General features: G+C 39.4%; 2 protein-coding genes and 1 long non-coding RNA gene across 4 annotated transcripts in view; 2 read left to right on the forward strand and 1 right to left on the reverse strand.

Annotated features, from left to right (window-relative positions):
- The window catches only part of LOC134820498 (coiled-coil domain-containing protein 113-like), a 39341-nt gene extending 12533 nt beyond the window's left edge, over positions 1 to 26808 (reverse strand). For both annotated transcript variants that reach the window (XM_063830925.1, XM_063830916.1), the window contains exon 1: positions 26793 to 26808. The gene's annotated coding sequence lies outside the window, so the exon portion shown is untranslated. The remainder of the gene's footprint in view (positions 1 to 26792) is intronic.
- Positions 12386 to 13803, forward strand: LOC134821550 (uncharacterized). The gene is made up of 2 exons (XR_010161025.1): positions 12386 to 12519; positions 12698 to 13803. It is a non-coding gene; the product is annotated as an uncharacterized LOC134821550 (long non-coding RNA).
- On the forward strand, positions 14054 to 14835 carry LOC134821541 (eukaryotic translation initiation factor 3 subunit K-like). The gene has a single exon (XM_063832251.1). The coding sequence runs from the start codon at positions 14087 to 14089 to the stop codon at positions 14759 to 14761; it is 675 nt and encodes a 224-aa protein (XP_063688321.1). The 5' UTR covers positions 14054 to 14086; the 3' UTR covers positions 14762 to 14835.
- Positions 26809 to 27118: the final 310 nt, after the last annotated feature.

Genomic DNA, 27118 nt, shown 5'->3' on the forward strand with positions numbered 1-27118 from the left:
GGACTGGGGAGGAGGAGGACCGATGAGGACTGATGAGGACTGATAAAGAGGACTAAGGACGAGGAGGAGGAGGAGGAGGAGAAGGACTGAGGAGTGAGGAGGAGGACTGATGAGGAGAAGGAGGTGTATGAGGAGGATGAGGAGGAGAAAGGAGATAAACGATGAGGATAAGGAGGACTGAGGAGGAGGACTGGTGAAGAGGACTGATGAGGAGGAGGACTGAGAAGGGGAGGACTTCGGAGGACTGAGGAGGGGAGGACTTAGGAGGAAGAGGAGGATTGAGCAGGAGGAGGACTGAGGAGTAGAAGGAGGAAGAAGACTGAGGAGGATCAGGAGGACCCAGGAAGAGGAGGAAGAGGAGGAGGACTGAGGAGGAGAAGGAGGACCCAAGAGGAGGAACCAGGAAGAAGAGGAGGAGGAGGACTGAGAAGGAGGAGTGAGACTGAGGAGGAGAACTGAGGACTGAGGAGGAAGAGGAGGAGGATGAAGAGGAGGTGGACCCAAGAGGAGGAGGTCCCAGGAGGAGGACCCAGGAGGAGGACTCAGGAGGAGGAGGAGGATGACTGAGGAAGACTGAGGAGGAGGAGGAAGCATCTAAATATTATTTCCATTTTTGTTATTTTTTGTCCGTTTTTGTCCGCTCTATTTTTTGTCCGTTTTGATAATATAGGGTTCCGAACGGAAAAAACGGATAAAAAACAGGATCCCCCCTGGAGGAGGAGGAGGAGAAGGATGACTGAGGAGGAGGACTGAGGAGGACTGAGAAGGAGGAGGACTGAGGAGTACTGAGGAGGATCGCTGAAGAGGATGGCTGAGGAGGATGGCTGAGGAGGATGACTGAGGAGGATGACTGAGAGGGAGGAGGAGGAGGACTGAGAAGGAGGAGGAGAAAGAGGACCCAGGAGGAGGACTCAGGAGAAAGAGGAGGAGGAGGACTCAGAAGGAGGAATGAGGAGGACTCAGAAGGAGGAATGAGAAGGAGGAGAACTGAGGAGGAGGAGGAGGAGGACTGAATAGGAGGAGGAGGGGGACTGGGGGAGGACTGAGGAGGAGGACTACTGACGAAAAGGATGAGGAGGAGGACTGAGGAGAAGGACTGAGGACTGAGGAGGAAGAGGAGGAGGATGAAGAGGAGGAGGAGGACCCAGGAGGAGGAGGACTGAGGAGGATGATGAGGACTGCAGAGGAGGAGGACTGAGGAAGACTGAGGAGGATGGCTGAGGAGGATGGCTGAGGAGGAGGAGGAGGAGAAGGTGGAAGAGGAGGAGGAGGAGGAGGAGGAGGAGGAGGAGGAGGAGGAGGAGGAGGAGGAGGAGGAGGAGGAGGAGGAGGAGGAGGAGGAGGAGGAGGAGGAGGAGGAGGAAGCATCTAAATGTTATTTCAATTTTTGTTATTTTTTGTCCGTTTTTGTCCGTTTTTGTCCGTTTTTGTCCGTTTTTGTCCGTTTTTGTCCGTTTTTGTCCGCTTTATTTTTTGTCCGTTTTGAAAATATAGCTGCCAAACGGACAAAAACGGACAAAAAAACATGAGCCCCCCCCCCCTCAGAGTCATTCTTGATACGTACCTCCCGTATCGAGAGCTCCCGATTCCGAGCTCGTGTTGCAAAGGGGAGGCCTGCCTTCCGAGATCGCATTACCAGGTGGAAGCCTCGAGTCCAAAATGGTGTACCGCGAAAGTTCCTGGTGAAGAATCCAAGGAGGTTACCCAAAAAGGTTTTCCCTATCCAGTCTTGTCGACTGTTCCACAAATTTGAAGATATGGTTGTAGTTTACTGTTGTTAAGATCCTCCGTAGGGTTTATCAGTTATCCTCATTCTGAGCGTCATGATCTGGATGCACTTGCAGAGGAGGTGCTGGGATGTTTCTGCTTCTCCTGAAAAGTGTCCACAATCTTGCGTCTGAAAGTGGACGTTGTTTGCCACGTTCTGAAAATAAACTAGTGGGCTGTGACCTAGCCTGAAAGCGACCATGTTGGAAGGGTTCTGGTCCTATGGGGATGTTGTTGGATTGATCGTCCCTTGCGAATTCGTCCGCTTGTTCTTTACCGTATACTCCTTCAATTCATGTCCTGGAACGTCTAAGTTCTACTCGATGTGAATACCTAGTGAGTTGAGTTGGCCTGAGATGTTCAGAGCGAACCTGGAGTTAAAACTGGTGCTGTTAAGCGCTTTAAATGCAGCCTGGGAATCTGAGAGGAATTAAGGGGGCCGGGGGGCCAGGGGGATCTTCATCAAAATTCTCTCGAAATTGATTTTTTCTGATACTTGATAGAGGGGAGTGATATCTATCAGCTGCTTTTGGTCCCATGGAAAAATATTGTTCCTAGCCGAAATTATCGCTGGTCAAAGGTCAGCGCTCAAATGTAATTGTATTGCGCGAGCGATTTTCAATCGCGCATCCTGAAAATCGAGTCTAAAAATCTATCTTCTCCTACATTTTTTGAGCAATCACCCTGAAACTTTCAGGATATGTTCTAGGGATCATTTAGAAGAGACCTGGAAAAATCGTCAAAAAATGAGGTCCAAGATTTTCAAAATCGAATTAAACATTTTCTGAGGCCTATCTCAAAATTCGGCTCGACACTTCTCTCCTAAATGATCCCTAGAACATATCCTGAAAGTTTCAGAGTGATTGCTCAAAAAATGTAGGAGAAGATAGATTTTTAGACTCGATTTTCAGGACGCGCGATTGAAATACAATTACACATGAGCGCTGACCTTTGACCAGCAATATTCAGCTGATAGATATCACTTCCCTCTATCAGAAACAACTATAAAATCAATTTCGAGAGAATTGTGATGAAGATCCCCCCCCCCCCCCCCCCCCGGCCACCTTAATGATAGATGGGGATCCTAAGTTATCATTAGTCCAGATACTTGCCATGTGTAACACAAATAGCGGGTACGATTTCATCAATGAACCTGAAGAAGGAATGTCTGTCCTGTATTGTTACCATATAACGACGAGCTAACAAAATGAATCAAAAGTTTGAGTAATACATTCGTTAAACTTTGTATGTCCTATTTGCAACCCCGAAGCATTGCATTGATGTTAAATTCCTAGTCCGGTTAGCTTTGCGTCTCAGAACTAAAGAGGTCCGCTATGCTTTAGTGAGCTTTGCTGTCCACCAGGGTACTGTAGATCTAAGGGTTCCCCATGTAATGGGGCAGGCTGTGATAAAGCATCTCTGCAGGATGTCCGAGATGAACTGTTTTCGAGCATTGAGATCTTCTGCTGTAGAAACTGATTAGAACCAGTAAGGGTGTCAGTCAAACTCTCCTGCTACTAGATGATTGTAGAGCGTCCAGTCACACTTCAATGAAGAGTGTGGCAAAGCTAACACGGTCCCCTAATCCTAGGTTAAATGTGATGGCCTCAAGATGAGCCCTCAGCTGTCTTGCTGAGAAGACTTGAAAAGTGGTCACTGGAGGAAGAAGTGCCAGGAATTCTCGCTATCAGTGTGTCCTCGTAGTCAGAGTGAGAGAGTTGAAATCCCTAACTCTGTCTTATCACGAGCCTGTGTCTAGCGTGTGTCAGCCCTTAAATGCATTAGCTGTCTTAACTGAAAAGACCTGAAAAGTGGTTACTGGAGGGAGAAGTGCCAAGACTACTCATTATCAGTGTTTCCTAGTAGCCAAAATGAGCGAATAGGAATCCCTAGCTCTGTGGTGGGTGACTTCGATGGGACCTGAAAGCTGAAAGAGAATTTCCTGGTGATTTAATAGCTCTTAGAGCTACGTATCTGTGTCTAACGTGTCGTCATTTGTGTGTGTACTATCTTGTAACCTGATATCTGAAAGAGAAATTTCCTGGTGCTTGGTAGCTGTTAGTGTTGACTTCCTGGTTCCTATGGGAACTTTGAGCTGGCAAGTCCCAACATTTGTACTCAACAAGAGAGCACGCCACCCGTTAGTGCCAACCAGGCCACACCACGTGGAGGTTCGGAGAGGATTTCGTGACCCAATGTTTCCTTCTATTATCATATTTTCCGTTTATCAAAGCTTTCTTTGGTAATCTAACTTTCATTACCTCAATCATGTCTTGTGCTTTCCTCAGTGATCCTGTAAGATGGTCATTCAAGAAAAATAAAGTCAAAACAGTAAAATTTGGGTCCCGGAGAGCTGAAATTCAAATATGCCCTACCGGTAGGACATATTCAAAATATTCATTGCATCAAAGTTTTCTCCGGAAATACTGCTTCCAGTACCTTGATGGCGACTTGTGTCACTAGTCTCACAGACCTCACTGATTAGTCACTCGTAAAAATGTCAGTTGAAACTGTGAAATTTCGGTCAATTAGGGGACGGCAGAAATGCTTTTTTTTCAAAAATCTTCCAAAATGTTTTCTTCTATTTTCACGATTTTCCGTGGCTTTTTTTGGTAGTCTAACTTTCATTACCTCAATCGTGTCTTGTGCTATACTCAGTGGTTATTCAAAAAATTCAGCCAAAACATCATAAAATTTGGGTCCCGGAAAACTGAAATCTTAAAATGTCCTACTGGTAGGACATTTTCTTGATTGAGAATGTCAGTCTGTCGCAGCTCGGTCTGGCCCGGTTAGGTGGTGCACATCGCACCGATCTGTGAGAAAAATTATTTGATGCGCGGCGCGACCCAGTTAAGTTGTAAGTAGTCGGTTTATTTCATTAACGTTTTCTCCAAACATTCATAATTCAGCTTCCAAAACTTCCATGGTGATTTGTATTATTTACACTAAAGAAGCAAGCAATTCAAATGTTGCAAGCAGCAAATCACATTACGTAAGTAATTGTAGCGCGATGCACAACTGGGTCGCGCGCGCGCATCCAATAATGCTTCTCGCAACCACAGATCGGCGAGATGCGAAGGATTGACATCGTCAATTAAGAAAAATTTGATTTCGACTCCAGAATCATTTGGCAGTTAAGTTGCTGTATTATACTACTTTTCACGCGCGAAGGCCTTTCTTTTCTTAAAAAAGATAAAAGGTATAATATATCGTGTAGCAACGATTACTTGAGGTTATACTTCACATAGCCATGTGTATACGCGTACTGCGTGACGCCTTCGGCGGTCGCGCGCTTCGGCGGTCGCGCGCTACAGCAAGCGAGAGGGCTCTGGTTAGAGCAAGGTTATACAACAACTTCACATAGCCATGTGCCTACGCGTACTGCGTGACGCGCGCTACTCCGGCGGTCGCGCGCTACTGCAAGCGAGAGGGCTCTGGTTAGAGCAATACAACAACAAACAAATTACTTTAATATAATATTATAACAAATTAATATAATGGGCGCAATTGTGCAGATAAGAAGTGTGCATTTCAATGTTAATACATTGATTATATTATGAATTCATAATCCTCCGGTTAAAATTGCAAAATTATATTTTTGATTAAATTAACAATTAACTGTGGACATCAAAAAATTTAAATTTGCATAAAGCTAATTTAAAATTTAAAAACAAAAACTTCATAAAATAATATTTGCAAAAACATTGAACATGGCAACTAATGTTAATATTTTTAGAATTTAATTTTTTATGCATATGATTCTTTTATGCATTTTGTGAACAAATTTGTGGCTCCTACTATGTCCTACTAAATCGCACGCCCAAATTTTAAGAAAATTCTTGTGAAAAGGCCCTTTGGGTATGAAATTGATCTAAATTGGTGTATTTTGGACGCTGATTCCGAATTACCCCCATGACGTTGAGTAAAAATGCTTCCTTAGAGAGTTATGGGCAAAAACCGTTTTGGTCACGTGACAGGCTAGTAAAACATGGATTCGATTGTTTAGGGCTCGGGTTAGGGTTAAGGTTGTGGAACTTTTTTATAATAAAATGATTCCAAAGTTAACCCAAAATCTAAGGCTCGCCGCGCATATTGTTTGTAGAATTACACCGTAGTATAAAAATCGAGCGCTAAAGATTATTCTATGTACGTATTGTCTAATTGTGATGGAATACTGTTGGGAAATGTGTATGTCCGACCACTTTTGTATCACATTTGACATTGATATTAAGACCAAGTATATTAAGCAGCCTAAAAGAAAGATCTTTAATTATAGTAAAGGTAATTTTAGGGGCCTGAATTCTGAGTTTTTGATACTCTTGACCATGGCATTCTCCTGAGGAAACTGGAAAATTATGGGGTTAGAGGTCTAGCTCTAGGACTTCTAAAAAGCTATTTATCCGATAGATCACAGTATGTTTCATTTCTCAACACTACATCAGAGACTATGAATGTAAAATATGGAGTTCCCCAAGGTTCCATACTAGGCCCTCTACTTTTCTTATTATATATGAACGACATAATAAACTGTTACAAAGGCGATGAATGCAAATTTGTGCTCTATGCTGATGACACAAATATATTTATCACTGGACCGTCCAAAGAAGCAACATACTTGAAGGCCAATAAAGTTCTTGATTTCGTATGCAAATTCATGAGAAGTAATCTCTTACATATAAATATGTCTAAATGCTGCTACATACATTTTCTACCTGCATACGAATCTGATGAAACCTGCGCCAGGGTTAGGCCGTATGCCAATGAACATGACAAATCACAAGGAATATTTATAAATGGACACAAAATTGTCAAGGTTAGCAACACCAAATTTCTTGGTGTAGTAATTGATGAAAAACTTAGCTGGGGCCCACATATAGAATATCTAAGAAAAAAAATTAGATCCACTACAGGAGCACTTAACAGGATTAAACATTCAGTTCCAGGGGAACACTACCAAAAAATATACTCTGCATTATTGGAATCACATCTTGCTTACGGAATAAGTGTTTGGGGCTCAGCTCTCAAAGACCAACCAAACGATAAGCTGTTCATAACTCAGAAACGTTGTATAAGAATCCTTTTTGGAGACCTAAATGCATACCTCGACAAACATGCCACTTGTGCACGAGCCAGACCTTATACAAAACAGAGGTTAGGAGCTGCTTTTTTCGAAAAAGAGCACACCAAGCCCATTTTTAATCGACTAAAATTGCTTACTGTTCAAAACTTGTACAAATACCACTGTATATCTGAGATATTTCGAATTATGAAATTTCGCACTCCATACTCGTTGTATTGTACTATAGACTCATCAAAACGTGATACAAGCAATGTCATAATCCTCCCAAGAAAAACCAACACGTTTCTTTATATAGCCTCCAAATTGTGGAATAGCATACATAAACGGATTCTAAATGAGAATGGGGAAATCCTCACTACTTCTGTAGCTTTGGTTAAATTACGCTGTAAAAGTATCATCCTGGGATCTCAATCCATCAACAATAATAACACCTGGACTTACCACAACTTTCACATCGCCCCTCACTCAATCACAGACCAAACCATTTCATCACTCACTCACCAAATTGCCGACCCAATATCTATTGAAGTGGCGAAAATTTTCTAGACAAATGATATTTCGATATTATTGCTGCAGCAGATACAAATACCAACATTATTATATTCCCAAACGTTTGAACCTTTAAATTAACTAGGAAAGTCAATCCTCAACTTGACTTTTACTGTTTTAAACAGATATAATGATATTAACTTAATTTATTATTATTATTATTATTTTTTTTTTTTACATACTCCTTCTTAGTGTGGTGACTTGGGGTCCATAAATATAACAATACAAGCTGATAAACCAAAAAGAACAACTGGGGTAGGTAGGTAGCCCTGGTGGGTGCGTAAACTTTACGGTCTGCTCCCTCCAAGATCAGCCTGCTTCTCCATTTTACCGTGAAGCCTAATTTCTAGTTTTTATAAAATATACAATGCAAGTGCAGGTTTACTAATCTTAATCTACTTAACAACTCAATAGCCCAAGTCACCATACCCGTAGTATATTCCATGGTAATAGAAGAGCTTTAAAGTTTTTCAAATTGTTGCTATAATTGATTTGAATAAAAATTTGTTGTTTTCTTGAAAAAAATTTGTTGTTTTCTTGTTATTTAGCATCTAATGGGATAGTATATTTGAGTGTAATGATCCTTATCTTGCCTGGAGTCGATTCAGAGGAGTTCTCGGTGCAGCCTGTGACCGATGGATCCCTAAAAAGACCATTAAGTCTCAGTTCCAGCCCCCATGGTATGACTCTGAATGTGATCGTCTCCTACGAAATAAGGAGAAATGGAGAATAAGGCATAAGGGGAGCAACTCTGAGTCTCATAAACAAAAGTTTCGGGCATTTCGCACAAAATTTAAAAATTTGATGGACGAAAGAATGAGACTCAGTGTTGAGGATGACTCCGATGATGCTCTTATCTCCAAGAAATTCTGGACCTACGTTAAATCTAAATCAAAGTCAACCAGGATCCCTGAAACTGTCAAATATCATAATCGCTTTCGAAACAATCCATCTGATCAAGCTGCCCTTTTTAACGAATATTTTTATGAGCAGTTTTCTCAAGAGAGCGATTATGGCATTGACATAGATTTTCGTGATGATTGTTTTTCAAGTCTTGTGTTTAGTAGAGAAGATGTTCTGTTGATTCTTAAAAAGTTAAATCCTAACAAGGCCCCTGGCCCTGATGGGATTCATGGGAGAGTCCTCAAAAACTGTGCCCAAAGCCTTGCATACCCACTTAGTGTTTTATTTAACCTGTCTTTCTCGAGCGGATGCATACCCCTGATTGGAAGCTGGCACTTGTAGTACCAGTGCACAAAAAGGGCGATAAGTCTTCGGTTGAGAACTACAGGCCTATTTCGTTAACATCTCTTGTAATGAAAGTCTTTGAAAGGTGCATAAAGACTGCATTATACGCTGCATGTTCTGATCTGTTGGATGACCGACAACACGGTTTTGTTAATGAACGTTCATGCACAACCCAAATGATACCTTTCACAGACAATCTTGCACTTGCATTGAATAACAGGTCCAGGACTGATATAATATATTTTGATTTTGCGAAAGCTTTTGATAGCGTTTCGCATGACCTCATTTTAAGTAAATTAAAGAATATTTTTAATGTCGATGGACTAATGCTTAAATTTATTAAGTCCTATCTTGAGGGGCGACAACAACAAGTAGTGATAGGAGGCCAAACGTCTTCTTCTCTACCAGTTCGGTCTGGTGTCCCTCAAGGTTCTATACTTGGCCCTCTATTGTTTGTAATATTTATAAATGACATGTTCTCCTGTGTCTCTGAAGGCACCAATATCGCCCTTTATGCAGATTACACTAAAATTTGGAGGGAGATCCTTGGTTACCCTGACCATCACATAATCCAAAATGACATCAACAGACTTTATGATTGGTCAGCGAGAAATCGAATGAAGTTCCACCCACAAAAGTGCAAAGCCCTCTCTGTGTCCCTGCAAAGAAACGTGCTGGATAACTTGCCATTCAATACCTTCTTTTATAAACTTTCTGGAAGTGATATTGACTTTGTGCCCTCTCAGTCAGATTTAGGAGTCGCAATAAACTCCAGGTTTAATTGGGGTGCACAATGTAAAGCGCTTGTTTCCAAAGCTACCTCTAGAGTTGGACTACTTAAGAGAACATGTCATTTCACTACTGATAAAAGGCAGAAAAGATCGTTCTATTTAGCGTTAATTAGGTCTATATTTGAACATTGTTCTGTCATATGGTCCCCTCAATCTGCAACTCATCTTCTACATTTTGTTGCTATCCAAAAGAGGGCTATTAAATGGATCAATGGTGAACCTTACTCCAGTTATAATGACGATAAACTTGCTATAGAGCAAAAGAAACTAAATATTCTCCCTGTTAAACAGAAGTTTATTTATAACGATCTTATGACCTTCTATAAAATAGTGAATAGCATAATTCCAGTTTCGCTCCCTACATATATAGTCCTATGCCGTCCAGAGGGCACCCGATACACTAGGCACAATGCTCAAATAATTGATATGTCGGATACTTCAACTTACATGAGTACCACTGTGCCCTGCTCGGATGCCTTCCGAAATAGCTTTTTTCATAGATCTATGCTGAAATGGAATAATCTACCAGTATGTATCCGGCAGTCAGAGCGGATTTTTACTTTTAAGGCCAAACTGATCAAGTACCTCTGGGCTGCCGATACAGTCTGGCCAGATTAGCTCATCAGTCTTATGAGTCTCAGAAATTTGTTTTTTCTTTATCAGTTGTGACGGAATTGTAATGAACAAAATCCTTATAATTATTTATGATATGTTTGATTTCTTGTTAATGTTTGTCATTCAAATTTGGTAGACGGCCCCAACGTTAATGTGGCTCTTGCTATGTGTTGGTTCAGCCGAATTAATTATTATATAATCAAGTTTATTTTTCTCGTTAGTTGTCATCCGGCCAAACATTAAGCAACTTATATTGCAGTACCATTTATCATTTAGTATATCAAAATATGTCATTGTAATTTTGCATGGCTGAAATGTAACGCTTGATTTATATATATAATGATTAATTGAATTTTCAAATAATAAAAAAAAAGAATACTGTCATAATTTCAAAAGAATATCTTACGAATTGTTCCGTCTCTATGTTTCATGTCTGTAAACCTACTACTACATACTACTTTTATGTAAGTTTTTCTATTGCCTAATTTGAATCCTCACTGATGAGGGAATGGGGATCAACTAATCTATACTAATTCTTGTGTGTTTTGATCTGACTTCATCGATTTCATTGTGCGAAGCAGGTCACCCAATTTACTTATTTTGGTGCCAAAATTACATCAGATGGCAAGATTGATTATGTAATAAGTGTCAGGATTGACAAGCCAACTGAAGCTTTCAACTTACTCAATAACATTTGGAAGAACAAGAACATAAGCATTAACAACAAAGTACGAATCTACATCGTGGGGGGGGGGGGGGGGGTGGGGCGCGCCATTTGAGGGGGATGCCAAATTGTCGTTTGAATGTGGGACTATTTTGGCGCCAACAGGCAACTTTATGCCACTGTCTGTTATCCAACTATATACTAGGCCTAGGAAGAGCTTAAATCATTTATTGAGGATGCTGAGCAGAGATTGGATCTTAATGGACGGTTGATTGTATGAGACGATTAGCTGAAGATCAAAAGGGATGGTGAAATGTTACCCACTGAAGCTGAACAATACAAAAGAGATGACGCAGTGGACGCAGACTAATCCTTTTGGATAGATATCTCGTACTAGTGTAACCCGTGCTTACGGCCGGGACTTCACTGTCACATTTGAAATCCAAGTATGAACCCGCCTATTATATTCGAAAACACGCATTACATTTTCATAGTTAAAACGGTGCAAAAGCATAAGCCGCTCGGCCCAAATATACCGCAATTTAATTCTTAGCCCCTCACGTATCCAAGGCCGATTTTAAAAACCTTAATCATTTGGCTTCGTCAGAGTGTTGTCAAAACTATACCGAAAAAAACAGTCCCATAACTCTTACAGTTTTCTTGAATTAGTCGTTCGGAAATTTCCCACACACAGTATTGGTATAATAAATTAACCAATATTTAGCTTAGCACTTATAGTTAATATGTGTTCGATCTTTTACCGTTCTCAACAAATAAACTAAAATTTATCTATGAAAGTAGGCAGTTACTTCTGGGCCATTGAAATTGATTTTTCTAACACACACAACGTAGACTATATTTCAACTTTTCGCGCAGCTGTGGGAAAAGTTGATAATAATCCAGAGTGTGTAGCACAAGGGATTGTCAAGAAAATATCGCTGATGTACATGATAGCACTAGGGGTTATTTTAACATAACCTTAAGTGCTGAAAGTAGTTCCTTAATCCGAACATTGAATGAAGAAGGGCATTGAGTTAAGGCAGACAAGAGAAAAAGATGGAAGTCAATGTCATCTCCTGTACTAAAATCCATCAAAGTAGACGAATATACATTATACATGGCATGGCTTATATCAAACTGGGCAGTTGCTACGACAAAATTTACTGGACAAGTTTCCGGACAGTTTCTTGTTTCTTCAAAACAAGAAATGTAATAGTTTCTTGCGTGATCTGCAGAGCCCTTAGTTACGCCACTGATTCTAATAGAGAAAATACTTGATCTTTTTGCTGGCCCCTTCTCATTTAACACTCAATCATAGGTTCCTGATCATGTGGCTGAGTCAACCAAGGGCATTTTACACAGATGTGTAATGTTGCATAGATCCAACGGAATCCTTAACTCAATCCCTAGACTAGATGACACTGGACCTTCTGCTTGAGAGGCGATCATTCTAACCACTAGGCAACCTAGCCTTTCTTCACAATAACTGTGTATTAATTACTTGACAGAGATGTTTTAATTAAGCAGTTCAGAACTTAACTAAATTCATTACCTATCAGGAGAAGGGAAACACTAAAATGGTTTTTAAGTATTTGCACTATATTTAAATGATCAATTTTAAACTATTTTGTATTCTTGTAATTTGTACAATCTTAATATCTTTATTATCCAAGCTGTCATGAACACGTCAGAGAAAAGTCAAAAGCAGAGAGACATCTTGCTTCTTGTTAGTAAGATATCCAACTTATTGGATACTGGTTTGGACAACAGATCTCTTTACATATGTATCCGACTGATTGAAGCTGGTAAGTGGAACGTACACATATAAATAAATGAATGAATTCTAACATTTATTACAAGCTTCTTAACGCTTCGTAAAATGTTCGAAAATAAATGAATAGTGATAAACTTTCACCCCTGCAATCAACTTGTTCAGATTACTAGGATGGAACAATATTCTAACTTTATTCCCCACTGCTGCAGGTGTACACCCGGAGTGTTTGGCAGATATCATAAAGGATCTGAGGAATGAGAGTTCTAGCATGGGCTCCAAGACTGCAGCCAGCCGCCCCTTGTCTGTCAGATCTAAGTGATGGGTTATATGGTTACAATGTTCCTTACTTCAACAACCATGTGCTCGCCTGGTCATTGGTTTGGGACTGGTTCGGTATATAATACAGATTAATATTCGATCATGAAAGAGCTGAGAAATCTGCAATAAGATCATATTGTTCATCTAACATCAGCTGTCAGCAATTAAATTCCAGAACGTTTCAACTTTATTTGGTCATTGACATTAGAAGCTTTGATGAATTTCGAGAGGAATTGAATTATTTGACTTAATTAATATCTCTACTATAATTCAGAGAATTCCCTTTGTATCTTTGTACGACCGCAAATAGAAGAGAAATAGGTAGTTACATAATAACCATGGTAACGAGGGTTATTACACGCACGTGCACGTGCAATGATTGTTTTAACGTCATTTTGATCGGTTTTGTTGATATTACGCTGTGTTTAGTACGAGCAACATTTTAATTGGCTGTATCTTTGGTGGGGATGAATACTTTTTGACACGATTAAAACTGACTTCCAAAGAATACTATTACTATTAGGTTCCTCCCTTACCTGTGACCACGGGTTTTCTAGTTATTTATAAAATCACTTTTTTAACAATTTTGTATCTTAAGTTTGAACTTCTCATTTTGCAGTTAGAAGAAATAGGAAACTGAGAATTTGTTTGCATCACCAATACGATACATTATTTCAAGGGTGTAGTTACACACTTGCCAAATTGAGTTTTGAGTCACGTTTAATATAACTTGAGACCTATATTTTAGTATATCGGTAAGCAGGTGACCAGCTGCACTCAGTGGACCTGCACTCACTCACTCCTGCTGCAGGTCCGATATACCATAATATAATAAAGATAGATTAATTTATGTTCATTGCTCGGCCGACGAGATGAAATTGTATTGTGTACAGTTTATTTACGTGTAATAAATACTGAACTGTAATAATGACTATGATCCTGCAGTAGTATCTGTAATGGACCTCTGCTCCAGTATTAGCTGACATTTTAAAGATTGTCCTGCAGTCTTCATTCATTACAACAATTTGAACAATAGTTTGGAATTACCAGATTATATAGTTCCCTCCTCACAAAATTCCACCAAAATTAAATGCTGCAGTCTGTTCACTGTGTCTCCAAATTAAAGGCGGGACACTTTTACGTCTCAGTATTATGCTTCAAATTGAAAATTGAGAATTGTAAATAGAAAATTGAGAATATAACCTTTTGTTGTAACACATATTTTACGTAATTAATTGTGTGTAAGTTTTAACATTTTGATTATACCAGGTTACCCTGTTATGGTCATGGATCCACAAACTCAATTCGAGCAAATGAAGGAGGAGGCCTTCTACTCCATGGAGGGGCTGGGACGACTGAACCCCGAAAAACTTGACTTCTATGTTGACTATCTGAAGTTTCAAGTTGAGCATGGTTATTATGATGGCGATGCTAATTTGAACATTCTCAAGTTGTATCAGTTCTCACCAGATCTGATAACTAGATCCAGCATTGATAACGTCCACTATGTGCTAGTGAAGGCTCTGATGCAACTCCCAAGGAGCGACTACGTGTTCTGTCGCGCTCAACTCTCCCAGGAAATGATAGACGATAACCTGACGAAGAAGATAGATGATGTGGCCACACTCTTGGAGACCTGCCAGTTCCCAGAGTTCTGGAATGTGATACAAGAAGAGAAGATATTTACAGAGATGACAGGGTTCACGGAGTGTGCCAGGAAGTTCATATGTCACGTGGTTCAGCTCACATATAAAAACATTGAGGAGGATTTCCTAATGCAGTTGCTGGGGCCTAGCGTCGACAAGGATTTATTTTTGGAAATTGTAGCAGAGGAGAAATGGGACCATAATGGGGACAGTGTGTTTGTAGGCCACAAAGAGGAGATGGTCGAACAGAAAGAGATCATAGAGAAGATGCCCATTGAGGTTGTGACACCCATCCTGGCTATCAGATAGATTTTGTTTTTGGGTTGCTAAATTATTTGTTATTGAAATCTGACAATTTTATCCTATTTCATGCCTCCATGAAATTCGTGTTTCATTGCTTATTGAATTGTATTATGATCATTGTCCGTATTACTGCAATATTATTTGGTTAAATTCCCATCTAATGACTTTAAATATGATAATTTTCTTTATGTAACAGTTTGTTTAATTAGTAACCAGGACATTGCCTATATGATTATTCGAAACACCCAACAATTTAAGCTGTATAATGTTCATGTGCACGATTTACATGTTCTTCGCAGCTTGTCTGTAGTTGTTCATAGTTTCGTTATACAACTTTCTCAGCTCTTTTGTTATTATCTAATGAGAGCTACAAGACAGTTCCATTGTCTACAGTACAAAGCTGCCACACTATTTCATCTAACGTTCTTAGTAAACTAGGAACTAATGGCTGTATCGGTAATTCACATGAAGAACTGAATAACAGATCATGCATTATTTATAACTATTGTTTCGCAGTAATTTGTGTTTATACAAGGAAGTCACAATGTAGTCTACAGTGTAGTCACAAGAGGTAGTCACAATGTAGTCGCAGTGTAGCACAATGTAGCCACAGTGTAGTTTGCAGTGGAGTCACAATGTGTCACAATGTAGTCCACAATGTGTAGTCACAACTGTATCACAGTGTAGTCCACAATGTAGTCACAGTGTAGTCGCAGTGTAGTCTCAAGGTTTAACTGTGTGGTCACATGTAGTCTACATGGAGGTCACAAGGTAGTCACAATGTGAGTCACAAGGTATGGTTGGAGTGTAGTCCACAAGTAGTCACAATTTAGTCACAATGCAAGTAGAGTGTATATCACATTGTATACACAATGTAGTTTGCAAGTGTAGTAGTCAGTGAACCAAAATATAACGATGACAAATAGGATTGATTCTGTGAACTGTTTGGCTAGGAGACCACAACAAGGAAATGAACGCTTATGATATACATATAAATAAGGCTCAAAACATTTGTAAAATCGTTTCAAACAAATCCACTCGCCACTAAACAATGATCGCGTGATAACATCCTATATAAGGCACAGATTGGTATGAAAGAGTTGCCAATTAATTGCAATTTGTGTGTTGTCTAATCTGGTTCAAGGTAGGAGGTAATAGTCTTTATGGAATGTGTGTCAGTGTTGTTAACTGCCACAATATACAGGGTGGGCCAAAAGTCAGTACCCATACGTTGCCTTTATAGCGCATCATTGAGTGCCCAATTTATATACTGCTTTCTGATGACTTAGTACCACCCTGGTTTCGAGAATTTGTCAACATCGAAAAAGTCCGTGTGCATTTTTTTCAAGTAGAGGGTTCATTTTCACATTTATTTTGATAGTGTTTGACAGTCGGATCGAGCTATAATTGTTATTTGAAGTGTGTTTGGTCATTCGAATTACTTTGTCCAGAAAGAATTAGAACTGTAGCTTCTCAATGACCGGGATATGAACAAAACGTGTTGAATAATTAACGTGGTGATCAGGTGATTGGTTTACCTAATCACGTGATAGAGGTGAACCCGTTAACTACCCCGTTAAACATTAGGGGAACTGGGTTTAAGGGTGCCCAATGAAAGGTGTCGTGTCACGGGTCACATAATCACCCAGTCATGTTGTTAACGAGATACAGAAAGTCGCTTTGTTAACTTCGGCATTTCTAATCCGTTTGTGGCCTCATGTTTTTCAGATCATAGGCAACATTTGATTAAGTCCTAACAACCGTCTCTGAAAAATTTAGTCGTCAGCATGTGCAAGAAAACAATAAAGTGTTTGTAATATTGAATGGGCGTGGTCTTAATTATTCGAATTTTCAAAATTTTGACGACCGAATCCTCGAACCATAAGTACAGAATGCCCATCCTGCAAAGCAACCACCTCGCAAATATAAAACACGCGGCGAGAGCTTATAAGGCCAACTTATGGTACTGACTTTTGGCCCAGCCCTGTCCTTCCTAGTCATGTTCTCTATTTGGCCTCTATTTTTTACAGAAGATATCACAATGTTTTGGCCACATCCGGTCTCACAATCTGTCTAATCAAAATAGAAATATTTTAACTATTATTCTGTTTTTAAATGTATGTAACACACTGCGGTGCTAAACTATCCAACCATTTACCGGCAGGTATCCCATCAGTGTACCACTAGAATATCATGTTCCACCACTCCTCACTACCCCACATACGAGTAACAGAACCACTGTTTAATTCGCCCAATGCCCATAGACTTATTACTTATACATCTTATGTCGCAAATTCTCCTCTCAGGTATCCCATCATTTCTCCTGAAACGGGTAACGAGCAGATCCTATCTTGCCATGGAATCCAAGGAATTCTGGGCGCATACCACCAGTGAAATATACAGTGGTTCAGGTGGACGGTCCTACAAACGCCACCCTATAATTGAATGTACCACCATGGCTTCGGAGGGTGAGTTATTTATATGAAACCTTGACAGTTTTTAAAGAGGTTTAATAAAAAATCTTCTCAAAATTAAACTTTTAATTCAAAAAATGTGCTTAATACGGCATGACTAAACATAGTAATACGGTATCATTCCTCTCAGGCACCTGCATCAACACAAGCGAAAGACTATTTATCTTCTACTATTAACGGACGGTATCCTACCTATAGGGCAACAAACCATTCACATGATCATTGGTGAGTCCCTTTAACCAACAAGGGGCTTTTCATACCGGCATAGTAATATTTGTTTGACATAATATTCACAATTCAGTTTGTCCCGCTAAAACAGCATTGTTGGGACTAACGTATTCCATATCAGTATGGAAACTAATATCCAGAAATACGAAACCTTTAAAAAAAGGAATTCTCAGTTTCACCTATTATCGGGACAGTAGTTAGTGGTCTGTGAACACATTACCCCTCCAGAACTCAGGTAGCACTAGATGTAGCGTTCTTCTTCTTCATAAGTCACTACACAATGTTCATTATTTGATATGCTGTTTTGCGTATTTACCAAAAATATATCGATCAAACGTTGTCTTCTTCTGACGTTGTCAAAAGTCCCTGTAACGGTTTTCAGAGGCAAGTTGAACTACCCTTGAGTATCATTATGTGGGCGTTTGGAGACGCTGATTTCTGATAGGGGAGCGACTGGAGGCTGACACGATAAATTGGTGAGTTAATATTAGTTTCCTCAGAATTTATTTCTGGGTTTACCACTATGAATGTCCGATTCTTTTGCTGCAATAGATCGTACTGGTTAGGGTTTACGACTAAGTTGGGGTTTATCAGGTTATCCCTCCAAATCGCAAAGCAAAGAGAGACATTGTTTCCAATTTGTGCCCTGCAGAGAGTTCAAGAAAATGGAGTTAAATAACACTTATTCTAGATTTCCAACTTTCTTCTTTCCTCTTTGTCCGCTACATTAACATGTAGTTGAAGAGGGAGAACGTAGTGTGGCATTATGTATGTTTGGTAATGCTCCAAAACCTTAACAACACCGTAACAACACATAACAAAACCATTAAAGGATGAGGGAAACTAGAATTTACTTCAAATATCGCGTGTTTAAGTCCTGTGAAAGGTGTAGAAATCAAAAAATTCGCCGACTGTGAAATCGATAATTCGGCAATAATCACCCGCGCTCCTATTGGCTGTTAGCAATGTTGGCTGTGACTCACTGAAGTGTTAAGCCAACGTGCGCGCGCACCTTGGGCTCTTTGTCAACATTTTGTTCGGTTACTGTTTAATTACTTACGTCGTGTTCTTTGGCGTGTGCGAGAGGGTATCTTTGGTTGCACTGAAATTAGTCTAATTATCGAATAATTCCTCTTTAATAATAATAGTTAATGTAATCAGAAAGGCTTCTTCGGTAGTTGTAGTAGGTATTTCGATTTATAAATAGCAAAGAAAGTAGCTTCCCTAACAAACCACAAACTGCCTGATTGTGTTTTGACGTGTTTGAAACCCGAGATGGACACTATTAAAAAGAATGTATGATTAGTAGAAGACATGTTACGACTGTCCCTTGGCGCCTCTAGTCCTATCTGAGTACGCACAGTGCCGGTTTGACACTGCGCGGACCGGCCTTTAGTTGTACACTCATTTAGAATTGTAAACCGGTTAGGTTGCTGGGATCTTTGAGTGTATAGCGGAACGAATGTTGGATGTGTGTCGTCGACATGCGTGGTAGAATATGCGTGGTGTTAGTTTGCAAATCTTGGCGTGTGACGTATAAGGTGAGTGTCAAATATGAGTTAGAACGTAAAAGCTTGTGCTTGTGCTTGTCCAACTGGAATGAAGACAGGCATTTCATACCGAACCCATTCCATTGTTATTAGGACCGGGTTGTGTGATATACTTGTGTGATATTATCAACGGGGGTACAAACAGGGAGTTGCTAGGTTTTCGTCGCGTATAGGAGCTTATAAAGATTACATAATTTGCATGCCTTCTGTGTGGACTCCCTTTTTTCAATCTTATTCCAGTGTATCTCGGCTCATGGTAATCGTAGGGTGAAATTCATTTTTAAACCGGGCATATACAGTCCCTCTCCATTGGGTTATAGGCTTCGGTAGTAATCGTAAAGTGTTAATTTATATCCTAGTAGTAATTGAGTAGGCCCCACGCTCATTTTAACCGGTATTCTATAATGCGCGGATCAGAGCAACTCACATAATGACGTCACAGGTGGCAAATTGTTTTGGCTGGATATCTCGGCGGCGCGAATGAAATACAACTTTGCGGATTTCACATAAGTGGTTTTATACGTTGAATAAGAATAATGATTTTGCACGAGAAAAAAACTTTGTTCTAAGACCCGTCATCTTTAACAACAACCTTAGCAACATTTTACAACACCTTAACCCAACCGAACAACACCTAAACATACTTAACAACACCTTAACAACACTTTAACAACATCTTAACAACACCTTTAACCACACAACAACCATTAACAACACCTTTGCAACAACTTAGCCACACCTTAACAAACTGTCACCGGAGCACTGAGTAGAACTGTAACTATCCACTTTTAAACGACCGACTCCAATAAAGACGATAATATAATACGACCAATTGTGTGACTTACCTTTTGCTAGATCACCTGCTAACCCTTGCTTCACATGTACCTGAAAGAGCTCCCTAACAAGTGGTGTGAAATGTACAATATCATTCTCCATGTTTTCCGGCCCCCCCTTGTACCAGCCCCGAACTAGGGGCCTCCTCCAACTCTTAAACTGAATTCTACGGAACTGATTAAGGAATTGGATAAGACGCAACCGTTTGGTTTTAAATGAAAATTGTTTTCTGAAAGAGCACCGATGATATATAACTTATCATGCGGCATTTCTTCATATTAGTTAAGCGTCCCTCGAGAGAAGGGTCGACGAAATATGAGTAAAAATTAGATTGCGTTTCCCTGGTTCCGATTTTCTATCTCTTGCTTTCTGGTATTGGTTTAGTTTATACCGCTATCATTAACTGTCTATTTTACCAACTTTATTAATGCTGGATCAAGACCTTCTACTTAGTAGTGAAAGAGCAGAGTATATAAGAATTTTCCGAACAAAATGGTTTGCTGACCAGGACTATATATAATAGCTGGGTGAGACTGAAAGTTTTAGTAACTCTGGATAGAGCTGAACAGATTGTATATAAATTTTCAGGGTGGAGCTGGCAGGACAAGGCTGCTCATGCCTGAAAAGGGTTCCGAGTCAACTTATGGACATTTATAAGATATGCTGAAGGTTGCCACCCAGGTACCAACCATGTTACGGACCCCCCACTTGAAAAGGCTCTGCTCTTTTTACTCCAGATACACAATAGTTATGTAGTACTTGTTTAGTTCATTTTTAAATATTGATTGTATTGTTATCCAACCGTATCTAATAATTGTATTATTCGATATGTTGAATTATTGACCATTCCTTAAGAAAAGGGAAACGAAAACAGGGATATTATGGTTTTACGTTTCTAGGTGTTATTTGCTGTTCCATAATGATTTCTCAATAGACTCGAAAGTAGTTTAACTTCAACAACATAGTTCAATTGAACTTGCATAGATGGAAGAAGTGGCACTATAATTAGCATTGTTCTGGTACCAAGGTCAGCGTTAACTACTCTCAGTAAAACGTTTGGACGGGTTATGATCATCTGTTATCGTAAAATAGTAATTCAAATAAGGAATTATTTCATATATAAATAAGCATAATGATCTTTGATCGCTGAATCAGACAGATAGGAATAGTTGATTAGTGAATTTGTAGTGATCCTTGGGCTAGATTCAATTTACAACACAGCTAAGAACTTTTAGACGTAGGTACTTAGTGGCAATATACAAGTGAATACTAATATACAATTTAATTGATTATGTGCGATTAGAAATATTATTAGTAAGTTTTCTTCTATGAATGTTATTGGATTCCTCTACTTTGTCCCCGCTATGGTCAATTTTGACTGGTGGAATATCAAAACACTTCAAATACTGCTCTTTGATAAGTGAAATTGTCTCAAAAATAAAAAATTTCAAATGCTGACATCTTTTTTATTTTTCTAAACAGATATTTAATATCAAACGGACAATCATTAAGAAGATGAATTAGAAGAAAAACGTATTTCCCTTGGATTGCTCAGTGGGAGTGAACACATGTAAGAGATGGTACCAAGACAATGGCTGTTCAAGTAAAAACCACTAAATGAATCGTATTAGCTTACTGTGTGAAAGTGACATTCTTTTCATAAAAGAGTAGTTAGAAAAAGAAAACAATGCAATTTTAAATACCTTTTTAATTTCTGATTCACAGGATTTAAAATTTTATCCGATTAATTTAATAACCCACGAATCGATTTATATGGATCAATCTTTAACGCAACATTTTTTCCAGATGGTAACAAGATGCCAGATACCCTCCGTGAAAACGACTGTGTTGACGTCACGAGTATTTTTATAGATTAACCAGTAACTTCCGACTAGCAATTTAAAAGCGTACAAGTGAAAGAATACACTTACTGCATACTATTCCACTTTACAAGGCTCCGAGATCTTTGGTTTTTTCGAGCCCCCTCCTCGAGCCATCTCCGTATTTTCGTAAAAGAGAGAAGAAATAACATTACCATGCAGGGCTTAGATATCAATGGTCATTGGTCATTGTGCAACGTACGTACTACATTACTGTTGAAATGTACCAGAGGCATTGTGCTTCAACCCGTTAAATATTTGTAATACCATGTATTGCTCGATATAAAGAAGATACATTGTAATTCAGGGTGAAAGGAGAAGGATTTGTCGTTTAACAACGTTGAAACGCCCCTTTACAATTGAAGGTTAGTAATCGTCCTTTTTAGGAATTAAAACGAAGAAATTTTGAAAGAGACGGCAGGTCGTCGTCGAACCAGCAAATCAAAAATCTTGGAGCCTTCCTTAAGTCACAAGGGACTTCCCCAAGGTTAGATATAATGGGCAGTGGCACCCCCCTATAAACGTGCATTTAAGTCTGATCAAGGAATACTTACGTTGCCGAACCAATTTTAAACTGATTTACAAGGGAAATTCTCGTGAAATTAAAGAAATAATTCGGAAAAAAGCACACAGCCTTACGCTAGGTGATACATTATATTGTATGATTATGTAATTTTCACTCGATAAAGGCTTACCGATATTATAATATTTCCTAGGATATATTCTACTCAGATTGTATGGAGAGAGTCTGACCAAAAGAAGACGGATACAGTGGGCCTCAGATAAACGATATCTCTGTCAAGGGGGATTGAGGGAAGGAAGCCTAGGCAAGGTAAAGCTTAGCTGCTAGGGATGTGTAATTGGTGGATTAGAATTTATTTTTACTGACAATTTAATCAATTATTATGTCAGTAAATTAAATAAGCCACCTCATAAAAATTTCGTACATTTGTACAGTGCTGCGATTCACAGTATAAGATAAATACAAGAAAAAAACCTTTTCCGTAGACTCTTAAATATGCACAACTGATGTTAGTTTTATTATCCAAGTTATCAAGATTAGCGCAATGCCCTCCATCTGCTATATTTACTCCTAAGGGGTTTCTCTTTTTCAGTTAATGGTTAGAAAGCTATTGTCCAAATACCACTCCGAATCCTATCCTCAACAAGATACAACCAACATGAAAAGGTTTACATGTTACACATTACTAAGTTTCTGGAGGTGGAATTTTGAAAAACTTTTCAGTTTTTAGTTCATACGAGAAACTTTTTTGGGTGTATTTTTTCACTTCTAATAGCCGACTCACGTCAACTGATTTCCTCATCAGAGCAGACCTTCAGAAGAGCTCCTGTGTATGACCTCACTAACTCCTACCTCACCGGCAATCAGTCCCGGCGTGCTCAGTTTAACTCGTAGAAAAAAAAAACGAACTCCAGGGCTATGGGGATGTTAAGTTATTTACTTTCCGTGTGACGGCCTACCACGTGACAGACGCGTAGTGAATATCATATCACGGTGACATGCCGCGTAGTGTGACGTCCATAACAACGTGGTACATGTCATGTCACGTGGTATGACGAGCCACATCTCAGGGCTTGGTGAGTGTATTACTTTCTGTCTGTTTGTAGAGGAGAAAACCCCGCATCCTCTTAGCTGGCAGTTTCGTAATACTCAGTATATGCCTTGGGGGTAACCGGCCCTGGGGTCTAATTAATTTAGCTAGAGGCCCCTGTTCACTGAGATGGTAACTTGCCATGCCAATAGCACACCCGATACGTCAGGCGCCAATAGAAATAATAGGTAGGACTATAATGTACCTATTACATTACATCTGACTCGGACTAACTTGATGCGACTGACAATTGTCTAAATTTCTGGGCTAATGACCACCAATCTCCTAAAAACATTAAACAGATACTAAGTATTACAATTAAACGAGTAGTTGAAAGTTTTGTTTGCAGATTGCACAGAGGATGAGAGGTGGGAAGACTGAAGAACTTTTCAGAACATCGGTTGAGATGATCTCCACTATCATTGCTCGTTCTCCAAACCCAGCTGTCGGAACTGGATTTCGTTTCTGTCCAGCCCCTTTTCTCACCGACTCCTTCTATAGCTCATCTTCAAGAAGGCCTAAGGATGTCGAAACTGTTATCTGGACAATTGGTTATAAAACGGAGAACTGTGTCGTTGTGTTGGAGACTATTTGTCAAAAAATGTTTTGCAACTAAAGGAGCTCTGAGCGTTAACCAAATTAGTTTTTTATGATTTATGTTCTTGGTCAGTATTTTGAAGTTAATGACAGTAATAATTTGTTCTTGTATTTGTTAATTTCGTTATAAATGACGTTACTATCTTAGTTGTGAATTTGTGCGTTCGGAGAAGATCTTCGAGAACCTAAACGAAAGTACAAAGTTGATCTGGAAAAATTTAAAACTTTTCCAAAGACCTATGAAACTAAACGTCTCGGGCTCTTCAGTTCAGAAGTTATTTTAAAAGTCAACGTGGAAGGGCGTTGCGGGTTTTTGACATATCAGGTTTTTGAAAAAGTTACTTTTTAGGAAGATTTAAAAAGTATTGATGACAAAAGTTGTAATATTGCCATTTTTCATCCCTCATCTTAACGATTAAATGCTGCTAAATGATGTTGACTAGATCAAGTATTCCTGTTCAAATATGAACAGATTAAAGATACCACTTACATATATAATATATTGTACTATATATGTGGCAGGTTGATCCTGTTGTGTGAATGAACTGGTTACCTTACTGGGAGCTGCAAGAGATTGTCATCGGAACCGGCTGATACTAGTTTGATTCCAGATGTTATTTGTACAAACCCGTGTACAGGAGGATTGAGTTCAATTCTACTGTCATCACTAATCTTCAGGTATGTTGTAGTTATATTCCTATTTTGTGGCATATATCATACCCACGATACCCAATTTAAGAGACGTCGAAACGACGTCGTTTATGCTAATTTCTTATTAGCGTAACGTGTTAAGTCAATATCGGAAGCCTGTACTGCTGTGGCAATGGTTTTGGCAACTGACGTGCTATTCTTTCCGATAGAACAGAATAAATTGTGCGCAAATTGTCAATCAATAAATTGGAGATTACGTCTTAATTCACAGCTTGTTATTTTTTGCTTGATAAAATTTTATAACACGAACACAAAAGAGATCTCATGGAAGTATTGCAGAAATGGCTACCAACAAAAAAAAACACCGGACACGATTCCTCAGTAGCTTTGTTATGGAAACAATAATTTGTACGAGACTGTGTGGGTCCAACCTATTAACATAATAACATTTTTCCTGAAACTAAACCCCATCGAAGGCCTATACTAGTTGCATACTTTTCTCTTAACCATCACTTCCCCTCCAACCCCCAAATTTACTGAGTAACCATATTGTACTTTTAGATCACTTCAGAATAACTTCTACTATTGTATTTCTCTTTCCATAAAGCATGGTTAGCATTGACAAAACAAGCTTGCCGATCTAACGATTCTAAATCCCAGGATCTGAATATCTCCAGAACGGTCGTGCAGCAAGCAAATACGATACTTAAGTTGCTATCGGACTACAACAGTAGGCTTTGCAAGCCTGTTGAAAAGCATCATCAGCGCGGAGCCAATCCCAGTTTATCGGCAGAACCATCGTAATCTAACGTAAACAGGGAGGAGCATGTCGCACATCGAGCCTTTGAGGGACATGTCATTTCAGGGGTAAGAACTATTTGCTTCTGTGGCTGTGTTGAGCGCCATACATAATATGCAGGCTATGCCCTAGCATTATTTTCGATAAGGAACTAATTTTATAGCATAAAGGTGGTCGAAATTCAGTTGACCCACATTCTTTGGATTCAAAATGTTGCAAATTGGAGCGTAATTTTGGAGCTGAGTAATATGTACATTACATCTTATGTTTACTACCTCTGTAAACAGTTTAAATGAGATTGGTAAGAATTGCTTTTGCACTGGCACACAATTTACCGGCGTCAGTTTTCACGTAGTTAACTATAATCTGTGTGTACCCCATTAGGTAGTGGGCTATGAAGATTTTAGTCTTTACAAGCACGACCTGCCATATCCTCCTGCTCTACCTGATTGCAAGTGGGTTCTGGTGATCTGGACCATGCCCATCTCTCTGGTGTCTGTGCCCTAATCTCCCGCGCTCTCACGTCCTCAACGCTTGTATTATTATTGAGGTACATTTCACAGATTCACAAATTTGACAACGGTTTTAACCTAAGCCGAGATCGTTCCGATTACCGTGGTCACATGTCATTAAACGGTACAAGAATGTGAAGTAGTTTCGGTTTCATGTTATTAATAATGATATAAAAAACGGTGAGTTAAAAAGTGTTAAATGCCCCTGATTCCAACAGTGCACCGCCACTCCTGGCGGCCCCTACCTAGAACCGCACTGCGGGTGCCCCTGAACAAAACAGGGAACGGTAATCTAACCACCACGTGTTAAGGACCCACGCTGATTTACCAGAAGTAGGATCATGTTCCCAATCTGAGTAAGCTGCTCAGCTTTATATAAACTTCTACCTAGCATTAACTAATAAGCTACTCGTATATCATAACAAATTTATTTTGAACATTTTGTCGATGTTCAGCCGCCCCTCATCGATTGATCATTGGCGGGCGCAGGGGGAGGCGACGCAGGCAAACCTTTTACGTCCATCGGAAGGTGTTTTAAAGTTAGTATAAAGAACATAGTGGGTGTAGTTTGTTGGTAAAAATTTTTGAATTATAGATCATACGTAAGATTAACGTTTAAATCGACTATTTAAGTACGTAATTTACTATTTAGGGTATGTAAAAACCGTCACAAAACAGTTAAAGCGAATATTACGGTTGCATTAAAATTGTAATTTAATAAAATAAGTAAAGATCTGATATAAATGGATTTGAGAAGTCCTCCTATAGCCGTTAGATGTGCAACTCTTTTACATATTGAAAAGCATTAATACTAGCGGCTGCGATCAATGGGGGACTTGTCCACCCCACGGCCTGGCAACATTAAAAATATATCGACCTGTTTACCATCGCTATCGCTTCCTCAAATTATTTGTTCTAGCTAGTATGTTGTATGAAACGGTCATGGGAATTATTCTGAACTTCAGGACTGCCATTACACTGAATATTCTCTTAATGGGGTACAATACAAAGGGAACAATCAATTCCTCCGTGTCTTAAATCGTAAATAATAAATCATTGCATAGTATACATAATGTGGGCGGGTGCCATTACCGATGAATTTTAGCCTGGGTGGTTGGACCTTTGCCAGATTATATATCAAGAGACATAGTTCCTTGGTGTGGTGCCGTGAAAATAAATTATCGCAGTCATAATGAGACAAATTTCGAACTTTTCAAGGGCAGAC

The sequence above is a fragment of the Bolinopsis microptera genome, chromosome 1 (genome assembly GCF_026151205.1).
Source record: "Bolinopsis microptera isolate Bmic1 chromosome 1, MBARI_Bmic_1.0, whole genome shotgun sequence".
Classification (NCBI taxonomy): Eukaryota; Metazoa; Ctenophora; class Tentaculata; order Lobata; family Bolinopsidae; genus Bolinopsis; species Bolinopsis microptera.

Excerpts from the sequence above, each read along its gene's own strand:
- LOC134821541 (XM_063832251.1), top strand. The coding sequence starts at position 14,087 with ATGGTCATGGATCCACAAACTCAATTCGAGCAAATGAAGGAGGAGGCC.